Source organism: Malania oleifera, chromosome 11 (assembly GCF_029873635.1).
Source record: "Malania oleifera isolate guangnan ecotype guangnan chromosome 11, ASM2987363v1, whole genome shotgun sequence".
Taxonomy (NCBI): Eukaryota; Viridiplantae; Streptophyta; class Magnoliopsida; order Santalales; family Ximeniaceae; genus Malania; species Malania oleifera.
In genome coordinates, this window is record NC_080427.1 from 87,865,753 (window position 1) to 87,887,789 (window position 22,037).

The following is a 22,037-nucleotide window of genomic DNA, read 5'->3' on the forward strand; positions in this document are numbered from 1 at the left end:
ACCTAATTCTACCTACAGACAATTCTCAATCACTACATCCTCCATGCAGGAGGCATTCTAAACTAAGCATGCATCAGTAGTATAATCAACTCAAGATATTCAATATAGCTCAATAGTAGTTCGTGCTAGAGAAATACATAAACTATCCATCAAAGAGATTATAACCATTCATTGAGTCATGGATAGTGCTACAATGCTATACACAGATAAGCATAAAGACATAAATGATATAAGAATATGAGAGCATTCAAATTTTTATATATGAAGAATAAAAGCTCCCCCTAAGTAATGCACTCAACTCATTTAATGCCTTTTTCTTATTTTTCAAATCATTTATCCAAGAGATCTAGATTTTTAATGATATATGCTTGGCTTTGGATGAATAGGCTTAAAGGACCAAAAAGTCACAATATATATTTCTTTAAGTGAGCTAAGCCAATATTGCCTCTATTTGTATGAATTTTAATGTGTGTGAGGGGCACCAAGTTGGAATGGCTTTCGATTTAAGCTGCATGTGCATAGGTCTACTTGAATTTTATACATTCATCTAGACTGAGATGTAGGCGATTTTATTATCCACTCAACTCTTCTCTAAGTATATAAAGCTCTAATGGGTTTGACTTAGAGTTTAAGAGCTTACGAAAGGAATTTAATCAAATACTCTTAAGGATTAAAATTTATGTTAAGTTTGAAGAGTATTCATTTTGAGTGGACATGATTCAAGATATTTACGTGAAATTGAATGTGTCCAAACCATCTTACTAAAGAGCATTTAGGAGTATATGAATTTTGTGAACAATGCTCTTTAGGGAATGGAAAGTATCCTTCAAATATGAAGCAAGGATACTAGCCAAGAATGAGTGAAACTATACCGAATGTGATCGTGGTGTGGCAAAGATTTCCTATGGAGGAGATAGTGAACCAACATTAGAATGTTTTTATATTTTAAGCTCAAAGGAAGTATTTTGATTCCTTTACTGATTACCTCAAAATTTGATTACGAGGGATGTCTTTTAAACAAGCACTTGTATAATAGGCACAAGATCATTAGTGCTTAAGCCTAGAGTAATAGTTGCTACTTGTTCAAGGCTTTTGAGTTCAAGGATGGGCTTAGGATTATATGATATATAGCGTGATATGGATTCCCTAAACCACAAACTTGTGTAATGGACAATGTATGTTTGACTTAAGATGTTTACATTTAAGTAAGAGTAAAGCAATTTGAAATTTAAATACAAGGCAAACATACCATGTCCATTTGGAAGTGGATTTTTATTCCAATAATTTCATATTTCAACCAAGGAATATATGCATTAATTTCAGATTGATTATTTTGCTTGAATTTCCGTATTGGCTTAATTTTTCAAGATCCTTAGTATGTAAAATTTTGGATAGTGTACAAATACTAAGTATTTACGATTGCAGCCTGAACCACTTCCTAAGCCTTTAGACGACACTACCCCCTATAGCTAATTTGAAATGTTAAGGAAGAATTATGTGATCATGTAATTCCTATTTGAGTGAATTCTTCCTTGAATTTCAAGGGGTTTTTTTTTCTTAACAACTCATACCATTTTTCTATCTTTTATTCTTGATGGGTTAGGAGTCGGTGATTCTTTGAATTTCTATACTCGTTTAGGTTTCACACCTTTTCTTTTAAATGGGAAATTAAATTTTATGTGCCCCTTCTTTTTACACAAGACACATATGGTGTGAGTGTATGGACTGGAGGAGGTACTAGAATAATGTTTCGATTCTTTTACAAAGTACCCCATGTATACCTATTTTCAATTCCATTAAAACATATACCTTCCTTATCGAAGGTCATCTTTTGTGAACCTAACAACTTATTAAAGTTGTCATTGCCTCTAGTGAACGCGTAGATGATCTTAGATTGGTCTTCTATTTTCTTCTCTAGTTCTTGTATTTTAAAGTTTTTAAGACCCTTGCAAACATCTTGTAATTTAATAAACTCTTTAGTCATGTTGTTTGCTTTTTTTTTTCAAGTTTTGCAATAAGATCTTTATTATTATCATTTGATGCTTGAGATCATACTGCATTCAACTCTTTCTCTAAATTTTCATTCTTTCTTACTAACTGTTTAATCTTTAAATCACTTTCCCTTTCAAGAAGAACTTTTGATTCACATTCTTTCATACATGCTTCATACTTATTTTCCAAAACAGTATATTGCTTATTTGATTTAACAAGTAACTTATGTCATAAGTAGGCATGCTTTCGCTATCATTACTATCGCATGATTCAGAATCAAATACCTTATTCAAATCATCACATGAATCATTTCCAGATTTGTTTTATAAAATGGAAGGAGTTGAGATTACCTCATCATTAGTCAAAGCAATAAAGCACGGGTTACCTCCTTCATGATCCGTAGAGCTTGAGTCACAAAGAGTGATCACTTTATTTTATATGGATGCTCCATATCTCCTCTCAAGTTCATTCCAGATCTCTTTAGCACTGTTACATGCCATAACCTCACAGAGAATATCAAAATCTAAAGCATGTAGTAAGGTATTCATAGCATCAAAATTTACTTGCACTAAGTTCCTATCAGTATCATTCAATTCACATTCATATTTTGGAACATCAGCATAATCAATGGATTTTACAAGCACACTATCACCCTGATCAATAACTTTCCAAAATCTCCAATTTAAAACTTTCGCATACACAATCATTCTAAATTTCCATATAGCATAGTTACCACCACAGAATACTAGTGGGTGTGTGATCAATCTTCCCTCACATGAAGGAGATGCACTAACACGAGCCATCATGATCTTTTACTAAATGACGTTTAAGTCTAAGTTACAAGACTCTGATACCAATTGTTAGCTTTGGTGCAACCCCAAGAGGGGGGGTGAATTGGGTATTAAAAATTATCTTCTAGGTCAACAAGTTTAACAATGGTATTACACAACTTAAGGTCACTTAACGGGTGGAGTGGCACCGATTACAACAAGGTCAATTAGCGGGGTTGACCACAACGTACACCTTACCAGGATGGTGCACCTAACTCTCCTAACCGGGTCTAAGCCAATCCAGGACTATTCAACAGGGCTAATCTCCCTCTTCTGGCCCACACCAAGAATACAATAGATATAAAAATTTTCATATAAATAAATGCTTATTACACAAGCAAATGTGTACACCAATATAGCTCAAGCAATAACACAAGCACGAATGATATGTAAATATGCTCATTGCTCTAATGTGTACTAAACACTCAACCAAGTATAGATAATCAATCAAGATCAAGAGTGTATATCAAAGCAAGATTTGAAACACAATATTTGAATATCACAGTGTCAGATCAAGGTTTCAAATATACTAGTTAGATTATTCAAACAACCTAATAAGATATTCTCAATGTACTAAGCACAATGGATGTTTCAATGTAAGCTTTGAAAATGATTTTTGCACACAAAAATATAAGCTTAGGTAACTTGCAATGACAATGCAAGAACTACAAGCCACTAAGTCTTCCCACACAAGATTTATCAAATAAAATTGATAAGAGAACTTAAAGCTTTACTCTCAACAAAAATCAAACAATCAATATAGCAAATGAGAGTATGAGCTAGTGAGATTAAGCACAAGCACTTTAGAAATACTCACAACACTTGAAAGATCAAGAAGAATGAAGTGTATAAGTGTTTGGGAGTAGTATAGGCTAAAAAGGGATTTTTTTAATTTGAGAGAATTTTGGCCTTAATCAATTTGCAAATCCTTGCCAATTATTGCAAATGAATATGTATATATAGGGATAGGAGGATTTATGACCGTTGGGAACCCAATGGGAATATTAGAAATGTTTAATGAAAGATTAGAAAAATTAACCTAGTTTACCCCATTTTAACTTGGTTAAAATTAATTCAACCTGAGAGTTTCGGGTGCCCGGTCCAAGGTTCGAGTGACCGAACAGACTCAAAGCCAAACATGTCATTTTGAGGTTCAATCGCCTAAAGTATATTTCAGTTGGCCGAACAGAGGCGATTCCTCAAAAGACCGCAGTTTGGGTGCCCGGAGTACAATTCAGTTAACCAAACTCATAAGTTCGGTCGCCCGAGGCCAAAATGAACGCAAAGGTTCGAGCGCCCGAGTTGGTGAAAAGTACTCTGACACAGGTTCGGGTGACCGAGGAAGATACATTCAAAAATGGTTAGGCCTACCGAACACAAGTCAACATGTTGACTTGTCCATGGTTCGGTCGCATGAGGCGTTTTCAACGCCACAAGCTCGGTCGCCCAACCTCTCACAATATTTTTCAGTTAAGTCCAATTTGGCTTCATTTAACTTCCCTGATATAATAAGTGATGTTGGGGACTATGTTCACTACGTGTAGGTTCCTAAAGTTCATCTAGGGTCAATTTGAGCATACCTACCTATCATGCATGATGCAAATTATTACAAGCCATAAGTGTATACTCCATAATTAAATTTACATCCCAGAATGAAGAAGATGAATAGAAAATACAAATTACAACACAAATTTCTTCATTCTTTGGCATAAACACCACACGCCATCATGATATATCGCTTGGTTTAAGTACACGCGCATGGTGAACCTACATGCAAGCCTTAGTACAACCATCAGTACCAAGAGTACTTGTCATGATCAAAACTGGGTGTGACCTAATCAAATCAACACATACAAATCATTTGTTATATCCATATATTACTGAAATCATACCCTGGATGCATAGACAGTTGATTCCATGTATTAACCCCACATAACTGGGTTGTGCGGCCCGTAGGCAGGACCTAGCAATGGTTGGCCTATCACGCTAAGCCAAAATTGTTTAGTCTGTAAGTATGATTAGCCTGCCCAACCTGGTCTAGACTACCAGGGGACACACTATTGTACTCTAGGCTCAAATGACTATCCATCTCTCATACTCTATCTGAAACGTGTGGTAGCACTACCTGATTTGATAGCTACGGTACCGTACTCTGAAGCTAAACTAAGCCATCAGGGTTCTACTATCATATAGTATATTTCATATATAGCTGTATAATACTGTTTCATGATTCTGTGTAAAATATGTCATAATAATATATCTAATTACTATTATAAATTTATCTAGTCACGACATCTGCGCCGGCTGTATATCACGGCATATGTGTCGGCTAAATATCACAGCATCTACGCCAACTGAATATCACGGCATCTGCACCGAATGAATATCACAATATACTAAAAATATTTTTTTTTCCCCCTGTTTATAGTTTTTCCCTAAAACTGTCGTCAAATCATGCTTATTCTGTGAAATCATAAAATATTATGACATACCATAATTTACAGTAAAATTTATACTCATGCCGCACACAAGTGAGTACTATTCTATAATATATTATCTGGCCTAGGAAAACATATTTAGCTGACAAAATAATATTAAATCTGTTTTCCAATGTTTCCTCAGTTCAACATCAGTATTCCCAAAAACTATACTAAATCATGTATAAATTTTTGAATCAAATACTATATATTCATTAATTAATTTTCTGAAAATACTTGACTTAATCTATCCCCTTACCTGTTTCCTAAGAAGCCTGTGAAAAAATCCTAAACCACACCCGCGTCGTTTAGAACTCCAAATCCTGAAATCGCATTATCCCCAGTTCAATCAACACAACCCCAATTTATTTATCATCTAACACATTTCCTGGGTCCACATTTCCCAGGTAATCATTTAAACCCTAAAATAACTCACTTACCTTGATTTTGGAGTTGTGCCCAAGGACTCCAAATCAAAAATCCGCTTAGGTCAACTTACAAAGAATCACCCCAGAATCATCGTGGTAACTTCTTATCATCGATTCTGGAAAGAATCGAGCCGAAATTAAAGAGAGAAGGGAGAGGGAACTGAAAGTTAGAGAGAGTGTGTGAAGATAAACGAAACCCTCGCTAAAAATCTAATTTGAACCTTTATATAGATGGTTGTCCACGTGGCCTCATTGATGAGTCATAGAAGGGCGTTCGTCGACGAAGAATGGGTTCGTAGACAAGTCATAGAAGGCCATTCGTCAAAGAAGAATAATGGGTTCATCAACGAACCCTTAATGGCCTGAAATTCTCTGCTCTTGGTATCCTCTCGTCGACGAGACACGTGTACTCATCAACGAAACCAAGAAGGGCGTTCGTCGATGAAGACAATGAGTTCGTCGACGAGTCCCTACTGACACTCCTTTTAAATTTCTTTTCCCCTTCTTTTCTTTTTCTTTCCTTTCCTTTATTATTTTCATAAATAAAATTTTCCAGGTCTCTACATTCCCTCCTCCTTATAAAATTTCATCCTCGAAATTCGCTATTTATCTCATGCATCAATCTCCGAGAAAAAATCCACTATGATCTTATTATTTACCCTCACTTATGGCGGAGGAATACCGTGGTTACATTTACGGTCCTAGGAGATTACAATAACTAAACAAAACTCTCCCAAAACCATCAAAACAACAAACTATTACATACAACTGTTTAACCTGCACAAAATCTACTTACTTACATGATTTCTTACCTGAACCCTTACCTTTCTCTGGCTTATACTAGATCCCACTAAAACAGATGTGGGTACTTCTTGTAGACAGCCAAATTTTAACCAGACCTTTCTAAGAAAACCTGTTGTACTTAGAAGTCGAATTTTTATCCTAGGAATGAGAGGACCCGACCAAGTCCCGACTATTTTAAAGTGAGTCCCGATATTTTAAAATTGAGTCCCAATTCTTAAATCGAGTCTTGGGTATTTTAAATTGATTTCCAACATATTTCAAATTTGAATCTTTTATTTTTGAAGTCCCTATATTTTTAAATTGAGCCCGGATATTTTAGTTTGAGTCTTTCATTTTTCGAAATTTTGATTGAGTCCCAAAATTTTTTAGATCGAGTCTTTATTTTTATCTTTTATTTTTTGGGTTTTATGTTAGCAAGAAAATAAAAATAATAAAAAAGAAAACAAGATGGGGAGCTTAGGGTTTTAGATATTTAGGATTTGTTTTTCTTTCATAAATAGGAAGTTTGCAAGGGGCATTCACGGCTGGGGGGGGGGGGGGGGGGGGGGGGGGGGGGGGTGGGCCGCGGGGCAGTGGGTGGAGGCGTGGGTGGTTGTGTGGAGGGGACACCTCCCTCTCTCCCATTCTTTCACGCACACTTTCTCCCATCTCCCTCAATCTCCCAGCTTCACCTCACCTCATGCACAGACAGCCTTGCCCATCTCTGGCCATCATCTCTCCATTCTCGCAGCAACACAGCGGCGTCATCTCCGGCAATCACCCTGAAATCCAAATTTCCAGCAAGCCGAAGCTTTCATCCTCCCACGCACCAGCAAATTTCTCGCGCACGAGCATATTTCTCATGGCCACAGCTGCTCATCTCAGCCTGCCCAGAGCAGAAATTCTGGCCACAAGTCCCGACGTCGCTGGCTCCACGCGCTGTCTCTGTCGCCGTTGCCGCTCCCTACACCACAGACCAGCCTCGTCTCCATCACCGTCACCCCAGCACCGTCGCTGTCGCCTTCCGCCACACACCACACAGCCGGTAGCCTTCGCCCTCACCAGCTCCAGCGGCACCCGTCGTGAGTTCTCTGCTTGTGAACACCCCACACACAGCAAATACACACACCAAACACAAAAACACACGCACCATACACACACATAGAAGACACATACACACACACACAGAGTAAACAAACAAACACACACTGCCTGCCAACACACACATGACGTATTACTTTTTTTTTTCAATTTTATCGTGTGTTTTTTTTTTTTTTTTTTTTTTTACTGTAATGTTTGTTTAAATAATAATATCCATGCTTATTTTAGCATATTGTGAGATATTGTAATATTTGTTTATTTTTGCATGCATATATATATAGATATATATTTTTTGATTTGGTTTAGATGTTAACATTTAAGGGTAGGTTTTTATGGTATATGCGTGGGTGGTATTTGATTTTTTTTATATGGTTATTATTATTGCTATTATACATGTTTATCAATATTATGTTCATGCTGCATTCGTTATTATTGTATAACGTTATACATGTTTATATGTGGGTTCTAATATTTAAAGTTTAAGTTTTATCATATATTTATCTTGTATTATTGTCAAAATGTTTATATGTGGGTTCTAATATTTAAAACTTAAGTTTTTATTGTATATGTGTGAGTGGTATTTGATATTGTATATTATTGTTAAAGTTCTTTTTTTTTCCTCTTATTGTCATGTATTTATTGTTTTTATAATACTTATTGATTATATATTCAGTTTTTTTTTTTTTTCCACCATGTTTGTTATTTATATAGCATTTAGGATTTTTGATTATTATTATTTATGATTGTAATTATTTTATGTTATTATTTAAGCATGTTTAAGATTTCGATTGGTTTCCATGTTAGGCTTAATTGCTTCCACGTGGCTTGTGTATTAATTTTAGGATAAATATGTTTCTATATTACTATCCCATGTTTTCATATTAATTGCACATTGATTTATTTTAGGCTTCGAATTACTTCCATATTATTATATATTATTCTTTTTAGGGTTGGATTGACGTTGTATATTTAGAGTTTGTCTTGTTTCACTTCCATAATTATGTCTTACTTATTTCCGTGTTTGTCCATATTACACTTAACTTTTAGAGTTTGTTTCGTTGTCATGTTTTTGGAAGTTTCCTTTATTGTTAATATTAGGATTTTACTTTTGAAGGTTCGATTATTTATTTTATATATATATATATATATATATATATGTATATATTATATATGTATTATTATTCTAGTGGTATTATTATTAGTACTTACGTGTTATGATATGTATATTATTATTATTATTATTTTCCTTATTTTTTTTATTATTATATTAGCCATTTGAAATTTTAGGAAAACTACAAAAAAAATCATAAAAAGAGAAAATTAGAACAAATCTAAAATATTTTTTGGACTTGATTTTCATGATTTTTGCCTTCATTATCTTTTTGTTTTTTCAAAATTTAAAATAAAATTTAGAAAAATGGAATAAAAATCAAGAAAAATATTTTGGAAGTTGAAGATCATTTTTGGCACTCTTTTTAAAATCCGAAAAAAAAAAAAAAAAAAAACTCTCGGAATAATTTTTTTTTATACTTAGAAAAAACCCTACAAGTTTCAAAAAATCCTGGAAGTGTATTTTCTTAACCTATTTTCTCGATTTTCATCCCTATGATTTTAACAAAATGGTATGAGCACTTTAAGCTTCACGTACCCCGTTTCTGAGGGAATATATATTTATTATGTAAATATTTGTGTGAGGCATTCACGTACATATGCACTTAGTAAATTCACAATATGAGTAACATAAAAGGCTTTTTAAATTTACTTTGAGATAATTTCATAATTAATTAGATACCGTTCATAAGAACGAGCACGTAGGGGTGCTTGTAGCTCCCCTCGTGTAACCGAACTCCCGAGCCCGACTTTGGTAACGCAGACCAATTCTACCCTTCATTGGATAGTAATCAAGTGTTCTAACCACACTAAAAGGTTAGTAGCGACTCCAATATTCCTATTTTTTCTGAAAATTAAAACCACAATTTTTATTTCGCCACCCCGAGACATGCATGCTCCGGGACGTCGAGACACTTCTAACGCATCTCATCATATAACTCCTATGAGGCTTCCTCCACTGCATAGTTCCTCCAGAGTACTTTCACCAATGAAATTTTCTTGGTACGTAATTCTTGTTCTTTATAATCTAAGACCTGAACTGGTATCTCTTCATAAGACAAGGTCTCACCAATCTCCAATGCTTCATAACTTATTATGTGAAATGGATTTGGGATGTATTTCTTCAACATGGACATGTGAAATACATCATGGATTCTGAATTGTGTTGGGGGTAATGCTCACTTGTAGGCAACTGGGCCAACTCTTTCCAATATCTCAAATGGTCCAATATACTTAGGGCTAAGCTTACCCTTCATCCCGAATCTCATTACTCCTTTCATCGGCGCAATCTTCAAGAACACTTTATCACCCTCATCAAATTTCAACGCTCATTGACGGGTATCTATATAGCTTTTTTGTCGGCTCTGAGCTGTTTTAATTCTCTCCTAGATAAATTTGATTTTCTCATAAGCCCGTTAAACTATCTCTCGCCCCAATATCTACTTTTCTCCAATTTCATCCCAATATAACAGAGATCAACACCTTCGTCCATACAATGCCTCATATGGGACCATCCCAATACTGGCCTAGTAGCTATTTTTGTAAACAAACTCCACTAATGGCAGGTATTGAATCCACCTGCCTCCAAAATCTAGCATAAAGGCACACAGTGTAATGCCTTGAACCCATAAACTCAATCTGGTGCGTTATACATGATTAATCGTGCTTTATGGCACCCCAAACCCGCCTTGTGGGACCCAGGTGTCACGTCATTCATTTTCCTATACCTGTTATTCCATTAATAATTACACAGTAGAAAACATAACTACAGTCTTCTATCAATAATATACTAGAGTTTTCTACTTCTATCTACATTCTATAATAATCCATTCAACCATCTATATCTATAATAACCTCCTATTTATAAAAATAAAAATAAAAATTCCTTTCTATCTGAATATAATAAATGTCATCTTTCAAATGGCAGTCAATAGTAGCATGATTAATTGCTAACCAATCCATACCCAGAATTATATCAAACTCCTACATATCTAATACCACCAAATCAGCTAGTAATATCTTTCCCTAAATAGTCACTAGAAAGTCTCTGAGTACCCTCCTACATCTTACTACTGATCCAATTGGCGTAGCTACAGCTAACCTAATATCCAACAATTGTGCCTCATACCTCGTTAATTTTGCATATACCGATGAAATAAAAGAGTGGGTGGCACCTGTATCAAATAAAACAATAGTTGTATATAAGAAAACAATAAGGGTACCTGTGACTACGTCTCCAACTGCATTGACATCACCCGACGTTAACACATACACTCTCGCTAGTGTCGTATTTCTCTGCTGTCCTCCACGGTGCGCCTAATAAGCACCCCAAAACTGTCTGGGAGCTGGTGCCTAAGCTGGCAATCCCTAACACGACCAAGATCGGTGTCCGAGTCTCCCGCATCAGTAGCAGACATCCTCACCCATCCTACATTCACCTGAATGTCTACGGCCACATCTAGGACAGGTAGGAACAACCCGTCCACTCTAAGAACCACCACGGCCCGTCATCCGTCCCTAGCCACCTCCATATTAATCACCTCTCCATGGCCCTCGTCCAGAACTTGCCTGTAAATCCTGAGTCGTGGACCTCTTCCTCTGGCTCTGAGCAGTAGCACCTCTCAACATACCACTCTCAATAATAGCAGCTCTATCTACCACCTCTGCGAATGTCTGAGCCCTGAAGCCAATGACTTACTCAAATAAATTCTGTCTCAAACCCTCTTCGAACTTCCTTGCTTTCTTTTCTTCATCTGGTGCTAAATGTGGGGTGAAACGAGATAACTCCATAAACTGTGCAGCATACTGAGACACAGTCATCCACCCCTGAGCCAGATGCAAAAACTCTGCTTCCTTCGCACTCCGAACAATAACAGGGAAATACCGCTCGAAGAACAGTTCCTTGAACCGACTCCATGATACTAGCACTAGATCTGGCCTCTGCTCCTTAATCAAACACGTTGATCTCCACCAGTGCTTTGCCTCTCCCGTCAACTTAAACGATGCAAATGCCATTTTATGCTCGTCTGTATAGGCCAACACTGCTAAAATCTCCTCCACGTCCTAAACTCAGTTCTTAACTATAATCAGGTCAGGTCCCCCAGCAAAGGATGGAAGCTTCATCCGCGTAAACTTTTCAATCATACAGCCACGCTCTCCTTCGCTCCTAGCCATCTCAGCCTTCACCTACTGAGTGACGCTACGTAAAACGGCATCTGTATCTCCACCTACCTTACTGGAGGCTCCTAGTCTATCACCTCCTACATGTGTACCACTGCTACTTGGATCCATCTTGAAAATACACAAAACACTATTTTAAAATCCTATACAGATATACTTTACTCCATCCAACTAAAACCTCAAATTCATTGTCAACTATTTTCCTTGTTCCTGCCCCAAAATTCAATCCTACAACCCAAACACATGACTCGTCGATAGTTTACTATGGTTTTCCTGAAATCGTCACCCCAGGAAAAACACAGAAATCACCACAATAATCCTGTATTCAGACCACAGAATAATGCTTAAATTCTTTTCCTATATTCTGGTATTGTATCCGCTGCATTCTAGAGTCTACAGAACCTAGCAACCTAGGCTCTGATACCAAACTGTAACAACCTGCTATTTATAAAATTATGTGTGCGTGTGTGTGTGAAGAAAATTAAAGAGAGTAGGGAAGAGATAGCGACACCAATATTTTACGAGGTTCGGCTATCCCTGCCTACGTCCTTGCCTTAGACAACACACCTAAGGATTCCACTATGCCACTCCTTTACAGGCGGAGCAAACCTTTTACAACACTCCTTCAATAGGATAAAGTCCTCCTCTCCAAGGAATACCCCACGCTCAATACACTCCTTCAAGTAGGATGGAGCCCCTTCTCCAAGAGATACCCGATGCTCGATACAACGATTCAAACAACCTGAATTGTCAAAAATAATAACAAAAACAAGAGTCTTGTGCACAAGAACTCTCAATAAGAGCATATTAGTACAAGTGATAAGCACAATAGGCTTCAATCAAATTCAACATAGAGATGAAGCTCAAGATAAATTGATTACGCGCTTAAACTGCGTAATTAGGCATTTTAAATCGTGCATTGGGGCTTATATTTTTAATTAAATACCTGATTACACTCAATATGTTAACATGGTGTCCTATTTATAATATTTTGATTTTATTGAATAATTTATGAATTTTTTACATTTTTTTATCGCAAAAAAATTATCAGGAGCTAAAATCGGCATCAGTTTGTAATTCGAGCATAACATTTCCGTCCGAGCTCCAATCGAGATGATTCTAAATTCTGGAGAAAGATGAGAAGATTATCTACAACTTATATTTTTTGAGATTGGAGAGAAACGGGCTCCATGAGGGTCAAGATTGGCATTGTTTGCAAAGAAATAAAAAGAAGAAGAAAGAAGAAAAAGAAAAAAAAATAATATACATTGATGTGACCCGGCCATGTAGCCGGGTCGGATCCACTTGTATCCAGGTGTCTCGCTGGGCGTAGGGCTCTTTACCCCCTTCCCCTATTTATTCTTTTCTTTCTTCTTCAACCCCCACACAGCCTCTCCTTCCTTGCCCTCTCTCACTCTCTCATTCCCTCTTCCTTTCTCTACCTCTTCTCTCTCGGCTCTCTCTCTCTCTCTCTCTCTCTCTCTCTCTCTCTCTCTCTCTCTCTCTCTCAGCTCTCTTTCCCTCGGTATCCTTCTCTTTCTCCTTCTCTTTCTTCCTTCTCCTCCTTCTCCTTCTCCTGCTTCTGTTTCCTCCCTGCTTCGACCATTCTTGTGCTGCTGCTGTGAAGCTGCTGTTCTTCTCTCTGTCTTCCCACACCCGAGAGCTTCTGCCAACGTCCTCAGCACCAGCAGTCTCCTCCTCCTTTTCTCCTTTTCCCCTGCTGCCATCCTAGCTGGTTCTACTCTATGTCATGGCTACTCCACCATTGCTACAGTTGCATCCCAGCCACCCTGAGACAAGGCTCCTACTGCCTAACCGAAGATCCTCCGCTGCCACCTATCTCTGCTACTTCCAGATCGCTGCTCAGTCCAGCCACCATCCATTGTTGCCCAGCCGAAGATCCACCACGGCCACAGCCAACTTCCAGTCGTGCTCCCAGGCTCCTGCTACATCTCCCAACTCTCTCTCCCCTTCTTTCTCTTTCTTTTCTTTTTTTTTTTTTTTTTTTCTTTTCTTCATTCTCTTTCTTTTTTTCAATTGTTTCTTTTTTTTATTGTTTTTAAGGACTTAAATTATTGTTATTTATTTTCTTTGGCAAAATTTTATTTTAAGCTTTAATTTCTAAAGTTTGTTTGGATGTTACTACTATGGTAGAATTTTAATTAAAATTTCAATTTTTTATCTTGTTTGAAGTCTTTTAAGTATAGTTAATTTCTTTCTATTTTCTTCATATTTATTTAGTGTTCGGTTGAGTGTTATGTTTAGACTTGGGTTGATCTCCTAAATAAATTTCTTCTTAGGATCTAGATTGGTTATTGAAGTCTTGAGTTCTTGATTGCGCTAAAAATATGGTGTTTATTGAAGTTGTATTCGAATGAGTTTATTTTAGTTGTGTGTTTTATTTACATATTAAAGTTATCATTTTCAATTCAACGTGTGTTTCAATTATTGTTCAGTTGTTAACATAGGATTTTCATTTCTCGTTATTTAATTCAGTGCATGCTAAGATTAGGATTTAATTTGCATGTTCGTTTAATTTGTCAAAAGAAATCTCAACCAATTGTGAAAACCCTTAATTTGAACTGAGTTCAGTAACTTTTCATTTTTGATTAGAAATACATAAAATTTTATATTAAACCGCATTTCCTGAGGAGATGATCTAGCCTTTGGGCTGAATATTACATGACAGCTATACTAGGGATAGCTTTCGAGCTACTCATTTTTCAAGTGAATCAAGTTTTTGGCGCCGTTGCCAGGGAATGCAGGTCTTAGTCTCAAATTAGCATTTTTCCCATCATTTTAATTAGTCTCATGAAAAAGAAAAAAGAAAAAAAAGAAGAAAAAAAAAGAGTTGAGCTTTGAAATAAATATGGTTGCACCTGCACCATGCATGCTTATGGACTTTTTGCAGCTTCAATACACCCCCGCACCATCTTAAACTACTTTACCTAATGAGGAGCTTAATTTCATGATGCAGCACAGGAGAAAGTCATTGCTACCTTAGTTCTATGGGATGGAATCTGAGTGCCCTTATCGGCACCTGACAAAGTTCGAGTTAACTTGCAATATTTTTTTCTCTCGTGCTATCACTGATGAATCCACTAGACTGCGTTTATTTCTTGTCTCTTTGAAGGATAGGGCGCAGATGTGGTTTAATTCTTTGAGACCTCACTCTATATCAAATTGGGCTGATGTGGAGTGTGAATTTCTACATAGGTTTTGTCCCTCACAGAGAACTCAATTTTTGTAGGAATGGATCATTCAAATTATGCAGAAGGGTAATGAAATTTTTCGGGCTTGCTGGGAGAGATTCAAGGATCTACTAAGTACTTGTCCACATCACGGATTTGAATCATGGAGGTTAGTTAATTGTTTATGTACAACTCTTACTCCTGATTGCAAGTTCTTCGTCCAAACCATGTGCAATGGAGAACTCTTCAGCATGGAACCGGATTTGGCACTATCATTCTTTGATTTCCTAGCTGAAAGTGTCCCACAATGGAATTCACGATACAATCAGGCACCCATGACAGTACAACCTATCAGCACAATCAGTGGTAGAGATACATATGAGCCAACATATTACCCAAATACTCTTCCGCCTCAATATCAGCCACAACTGATCCCTCAGAGCTGTGCACCATTAGGATTTCAATCTAATCCACCACCTACTCCACCATGGATGTCTCTTAAGGATGCCTTCCAGTAGTTCATGCAAATTCAAATCAATCAGTATACTTAGTACATAAATGAATTGCAAGAAGTACATAAATGAATTGCAAGAAGTCATTAATGTGATAAGCACACAATTGGATATCTCAGAAAAAGAGGAATTTCTAGTGGAACCTCAACCTAGTCCTCAAGAATACCAGCAGTAATAACAAAAAATACATAATGTTTCTCTTGAGACAACGGAGGCCTCCATTACTTCGAGAAGCAAAAAGGAAGTTCCCCAACCTGAGATGCTCATCTTCAAACAACCAGTTGTCCCAAAACCTGAAGTTACGGCTTAAACAAATGAAGTCAAAGAAAAACCAGAGGAAGCGAGCCTAGAAGTGAAGCAGTCAGTTAATGAGGAGGCTGATATTAATAAGGAGTACCAACTTGTGGTAACTTATCCTCAGAGCTTGGAAGTCATGGAACCATCACTCCCTACTGGAATAAATGTTAAGGAGTCCAATGCTGAAGTAAATCCTTGCAGTGGTAAGATGATTGGTACACCCGATAAAGAGGGTGAGAAAAATGGTGAATATTTAACTTTCAAGGAACTAGGTAAAACTTTTAATGCTAATGCTTCTCAAGAACTAAAGGTAACTGTTCCAACAACTTTTCCTCAAACACCAGTTCATAAAGAAGTAAATTTCTTGGAAAATATGTTAAATAAAGACCCTTTCTTGTTTAAACAAGAAAGTCAATTTGCACACGTATTGTCTGGTATTTTTAAGAGTATTAATTCATTTGAGGCTGACTTTCATGCAGGTATGAAGGCTAATTCATTGTGGCAACTCAAATTTGGAGACCCGCTAGTTCAATGTATAAACCTGCACCCACCAAACGAAATTCCTCCAAAGCCTCCGCCAAACAACTGTGATGCTTTTCTTTCCCTTCTTTTCATTTTGTTTACCTTATTTTATTTTTAGTTAATTTTTAGGTACATTTTTCTGTATTTTCAATTTTTCTTTTCCATTACTTCTCCACCCAGGTATGCCCTACTTTCCTCGTGTATAGTTTTTTATTTCCCTTATGCTTTCACATTGAGAACAATGTTCCACTTTAGTTGGGGGTGAGTATTTGCATGTGACACTATGCACGCATACTTGCTGGGTTTTATATATTAATTTGAAAAAAAAAACAAGAAAAAAAGGAAGAGTATTGAGGATAAACGACTATGTCATGATTAACATTGACATATACCCTTCACATACTTGCATATAACTTAAGAATTACACACTCGAGTCATTTATGCGTAGTTTCTCTTTATATAATTTTGTAACTCCATGAAGAATTGAATGGTAGTACACTCGTGTTAATCTGGCTATATAATCTTTTGTATTTACACGGCATCTCACGAGGCTGATTAGACACATTCACGTGATTCATTGCACTTAGGGTTCCTTGTGAGCACTAAGAGAACACCTGTGGCAACTATGACACATTGTGAGATATCCTTGAGCTATTTATCATCCTTTTGAGTGTTAACATCAAATCAGAGTTCATGAAACTCGATTCTCTTTTGTTCTGGATGATTCTTTGTACACTAGTCTCTGTTTTTGACTTGCCAACCTAGAGGTGACATCTAGTGGGAAGATAGAAACCTAGGTCTTGTAGCCTACTTAAGATGTGAAGGCTGAGCCACCCCTAAAAATAGATTTACTTCATGGACTATTGTTCGAGCTTAATTCCTATTGATGGTATGAAAACAACAAAAGAAGTGTTATGATTGTCTCAATTGACCAAGAAAAGGCAGAAAATGAAGAATGAGAAGACGAAAGAATAAGAAATAGAAAGGCACATGAAATTAAATGTTAATGCCTACTCCACAAAAATACCACAAAAAGTCATGGACGCGACACATGTTTTCCACATATGAAGATTCTTCAACCATTTAATGTCTCATATGTATTCACGCCAAGTTTGTGAATAAGTTGATCTAGGGTGGTCTTGGTTGGACATGGTGAGTAGGTGAGAAGATGTTAGGGTGAAGGACCCGGCACCTCATAGATAGGCTAGATCCTTCTCTGACTAGTCCACTTCATATACTTAGTATTTGTTCATTGCAATATGTGGTATGTTTGATCGCGACACTCCTCCTCACATATGACGAGTGAACTCATTCCTTTTGAGTATTTTTTAGGGTATACCAAGTTAGGCCGAGTCAAGACAACCATTCTATAGGTGTCCACTGGTATCCTAGGTGTAATGAGCCACACACATCACACATTCCTCGAGATTTCACATGTTTATACTCGAACTTATATGACAGCATTAACTATGAATTGTTCCGCTAGTTAACTTCATGAGAGTATATTGTTCTTAAATGTTATTTAATGATAAAACTTGCATGAGTGACGTGCTTCGTAGTTGTGTGCATTGAATATGAACGAGCTTGTGTGAAATTCAGTTGTACCCCTATATGTGAAGCCATATGATTGTGTTGCATGAGCATTAATTTCATGTTTACTGGAGTTAGTAATTGTGGATACTGCCCTGAAATTCATTCACATCATTTGTTAGAAACTAACAAAACATTAGTTGGGGGGTGTGATTACGCGCTTAAACTGCATAATTATGTGTTTTAATTCGTGCATTGGAGCTTATATTTTTAATTAAATACCTCATTACGTTTAATATGTTAACACGGTGTCCTATTTATAATATTTGGGTTTTATTTAGCAATTTATGAATTTTTGGCATTTTTTTATCGCAAAAAAAATTATTGGGAGCTAAAACCGTCATCAGTTTGTAATTCGCGCATAACTTTTCTGTCCCAGCTCTGATCAAGATGATTCAAAATTCTAGAGAAAAATGAGAACATCCTCCACTACCAGTCATCTCTGCTGCTTCCAGACCACTGCTCAGTCCAACCACCAACCACTGCTGCCCAGCCAAAGATCCACCACGGCCACAGCCAACTGCCAGCCATGCTCCCAGGCTCCTGCTGCATCTCCCAACTCTCTCTCCCTTCTTCCTCTTTCTTTTTTTTCTTTATTTTCTTCATTCTCTTTCTTTTTTTTCAATTGTCTCTTTGAATTATTGTTTTTAAGGACTTAAATTATTGTTATTTATTTTCCATGGAAAAATTGTATTTTAAGCTTTAATTTCTAAAGTTTGTTTGGATGTTACTATTGTGATAGAATTTTAATTAAAATTTCAATTTTTTATCCTGTTTGAAGTCTTTTAAATAAAGTTAATTTCTTTCTCTTCTCTCTGTATTTAATTGGTGTTCGGTAGAGTGTTATGTTTAGACTCGAGTTAATCTCTTAAATAAAAATATATATATTTTCTTCTTAAGATCTAGATTGGTTATTAAAGTCTGAGTTCTTGATTGCACTAAAACTATTCGAATGAGTTTATTTTAGTTGTGTGTTTAATTTACGTATTAAAGTTATCATTTTTATATCAATGCGTGTTTCAATTCTTGTTCGATTGTTAACATAGGATTTCCGTTTCTCGTTATTTAATTCAGTGCATGCTAGGATTAGGGTTTAATTTGCACGTTCGTTTAATTTTTCAAAAGAAATCTCAAACAATCTTGAAAACTATGAATCTGAACTGAGTTTAGTAACTTTTTATTTTTGATTGGAAATACGTAAAATTTGAGATTAAACTACATTCCCTAAGGAGACGATCTAGTCTTTGGGCCAAATATTACACGACAGAACTCCTATACTTGGGATAGCTTCTGAACTGCTCATTTTTTGAGTGAGTCATAAATATCACTGAAATTTGATCTTAGATTTGAAATCTCAGTATGATGATCGTAAGCTTTTGTACTTCAACAATAACTTTCAGCAATGTGTATTCAATAAGAGAGCTTTTTGAAAGTATGAGAATTAGACTGCTTTGCGGCTTGTTGGTATTTAATCCTTGGTTTTAATCATGTATTTATAGATTTTAAAAAGTATTTTTCGTGTTGCCCAAGTTGCTTGGAGTATGCCCCAAGTTTTCACAAAGTTTGGTGGCTAAGAAATCACTTTTGGAAAGTTTTCCGCGCTGTTTTAAATTTGAAAAACGAAGTTCAATCGACTGGGCCTTCAATTTCAATGTATTTTTGAAATCAGTACAGGGTCAGTCAACTAGGCTTTGATGGGTCAATCGCCTAGACAGGTTTTGTCTGTTGTTCAGTCACTTGAACAAATAAGGTCAGTCACCTGATAACTTCGACCACATTTCAATATTTTGATCATAACATTTTCTATACAACTCCAAATTAGACGTTATTAGTATCAACAAAAAGCTAATAAAAACTCCTACGACTTTCATGTTGATCAATTTTGAAGAAAAAAATTCGTTGATATAGAAAATTGCACATCAATGCAGATATAGAAAAAAAGAACAGAATTTTGAAAATCCTGTTTTGGTGCTTTTCATTCCAAAAATAATTTTAGCGTTTTTGAAATAACTTTTGACCTTATAAAAATATTTTTCAAGTATTTTAAAAGGTGTCTAGGTCTAAGAAATTAACCTAAGAGTTTCATGCATCCATATTGAAATTGTTTGAAGTACTTACATAAAAACTTTTTAAGACTTTGACATTCTAAGCACTTAAGTCTTCATGCTTGTCTTTCTTTGACTCTATCTTGTCTTCAACCTTCAATATACTTTAAGCTTCATCGGATTTTTCTATCTTTGAATCCAAGCTTTTCTCTCTTTAGTTTCCTTTTGTTTCATCATGGGCCAAGCATAATCTTCATGTGAGTTTCTTTACAAGCACTTAGGCTTGATCCTTTAGAGACTTGATCTGTTATAAAAACTTTTAAGCTTGATCTCATTTTATGAAACATTTTGAGCCCTGAAACATATCTTAACAAAACATGTTAAGATCCTTTGCTTTGTTACCATCAAAATAAGATTTGTAAGCCTTTTTAGGCTAACAATCTCCCCATTTTTAATGGTGACAAATAAGGAGCAAAAAATTGAGTCAGCCTTAATAAGGCTCCCCCTTACAATAAGCATCTTAACAATATTTGTAATGTCAAGGTCATTTTCATATTAATTTCAATATCATACTCATATATCAAGATCAATTATCATGCTCATATATATCATCATATATCACCATTTGCAATATCAAGATCAATCTCAATATCGATTTTAATATCATGCTCAAATTTTCAATTTATAGTAAGCCAATATACATGTTTAGGTATGAAATCTCATGATAGCCAATATACATGCTTAAGGTATGCAATCTCATGCTCAATTTTTCCCCAAGAATTCCCCCATTTTTGACATCAATCAAAAAGAGTAAGATATCAAGAAAAACATATAAATGCTAAGGCAAAGAGTAACCATAAGCAAAAGTATATATCCAGTGAAGGCACAAAGTAGAAACTTTGCATTCATCATGCATAAAAAGATAGACAATAAGTCCCAAAATAGCATGAGAAAATATAAAAGATTGTATATCAGAATTTTCAATAATCTCCAGTAATCATGATATCATTACTTAATAAGTATCACTCCCCCTGAATGAAATGTATTTCACATTCAATAAATTCAGAATTTCATTCTTGAAGTATAAACTATGTACTCATAAAGGTGTCAAGATTACCAATTATGCTTTTAAATTTATCATGTCATGCTCAAATATCAATTAAGTTCATGTAAGTGCTCATGGATACCAATATCAAGAATAATACCAATATCATATTAATATCACAACATGCTCATGTTTAGAAAGTTATTTCAATTTTTCAACTCAATCTCTCTCTTTTGATTTATCATTTTATCAAGGTTCAGATGACTTTCCAAATTGGCTTTTTCAGGCAAATGACTTCCTTGATTTTGAAGATAAGCCTTGTACAATCCAAGCTTTCTTGATTTGTAGCCAACAATACCATTTTTGTATTCATTTGTTTCAATATTATAGTCGTCAATAAGATCATAAACTCTTCTTTAAGATTTTCCATTTCAACTAGTTCAATATCCTTGTATTAAATTGGATTAAGTAGCCTTCCATATATTGAATAAGGAGAAATTTTCTTCTTATATTTGAATTGGCTATCTTGAATCTTGTAGGCTATGGAGGCATCCCTTTTCATTGTAGTATAGATTTAGCTTTCTTAATTTCTAAAAAGGGAATGACTAATCCTAATATATTTTGAGTCCTTAGTTTGTTAACTAGGCTTTTTATCTAGGTACCCATACTTTCTTAGGTCTGAATGGTTTAATAAGAGTTGATTCTTTTATTATCCAAACTTTTTTTTTTTTTTTGCACCCTTTCTTTTTAATGGACATTCAAACTTAATGTGTCCTTTCTCCTTACAGAGAAAGCATGTGGTATGTGTGTAAGCATTTGAGGACGTACTAGCATAGTCTTTGGAGGCTTTTGCAAAGTACCCCATGTAGAGGTTCGTTTTCCTTGTGTTCTCAACTCCATTGAATCCTATGCCTTCTTATTGACTTTTTGAGTC

The 22,037-nt window shown here is 35.8% G+C and overlaps 1 protein-coding gene across 2 annotated transcripts; it reads left to right on the top strand.

Annotated features, from left to right (window-relative positions):
- Positions 1-7,109: 7,109 nt before the first annotated feature.
- LOC131143461 (uncharacterized) lies at positions 7,110-18,780 on the top strand. Of its 2 annotated transcripts, none has more exons than XM_058091766.1 (2): positions 7,110-7,592; positions 18,393-18,780. In XM_058091766.1, the coding sequence occupies exons 1-2, from the start codon at positions 7,211-7,213 to the stop codon at positions 18,428-18,430; spliced, it is 420 nt and encodes a 139-aa protein (XP_057947749.1). In that variant the 5' UTR covers positions 7,110-7,210; the 3' UTR covers positions 18,431-18,780. The 2 variants fall into 2 exon arrangements, with proteins under 2 accessions (XP_057947749.1, XP_057947748.1); XM_058091765.1 differs by having other exon boundaries at positions 7,122-7,592; positions 16,381-18,780.
- Positions 18,781-22,037: the final 3,257 nt, after the last annotated feature.

Excerpts from the sequence above, each read along its gene's own strand:
- LOC131143461 (XM_058091765.1), top strand. The coding sequence starts at position 7,211 with ATGCACAGACAGCCTTGCCCATCTCTGGCCATCATCTCTCCATTCTCG. Across the intron at positions 7,593-16,380 it reads CAGCTCCAGCGGCACCCGTC|GTATGAAGGCTAATTCATTG; the intron begins GTGAGTTCTCTG and ends ACTTTCATGCAG.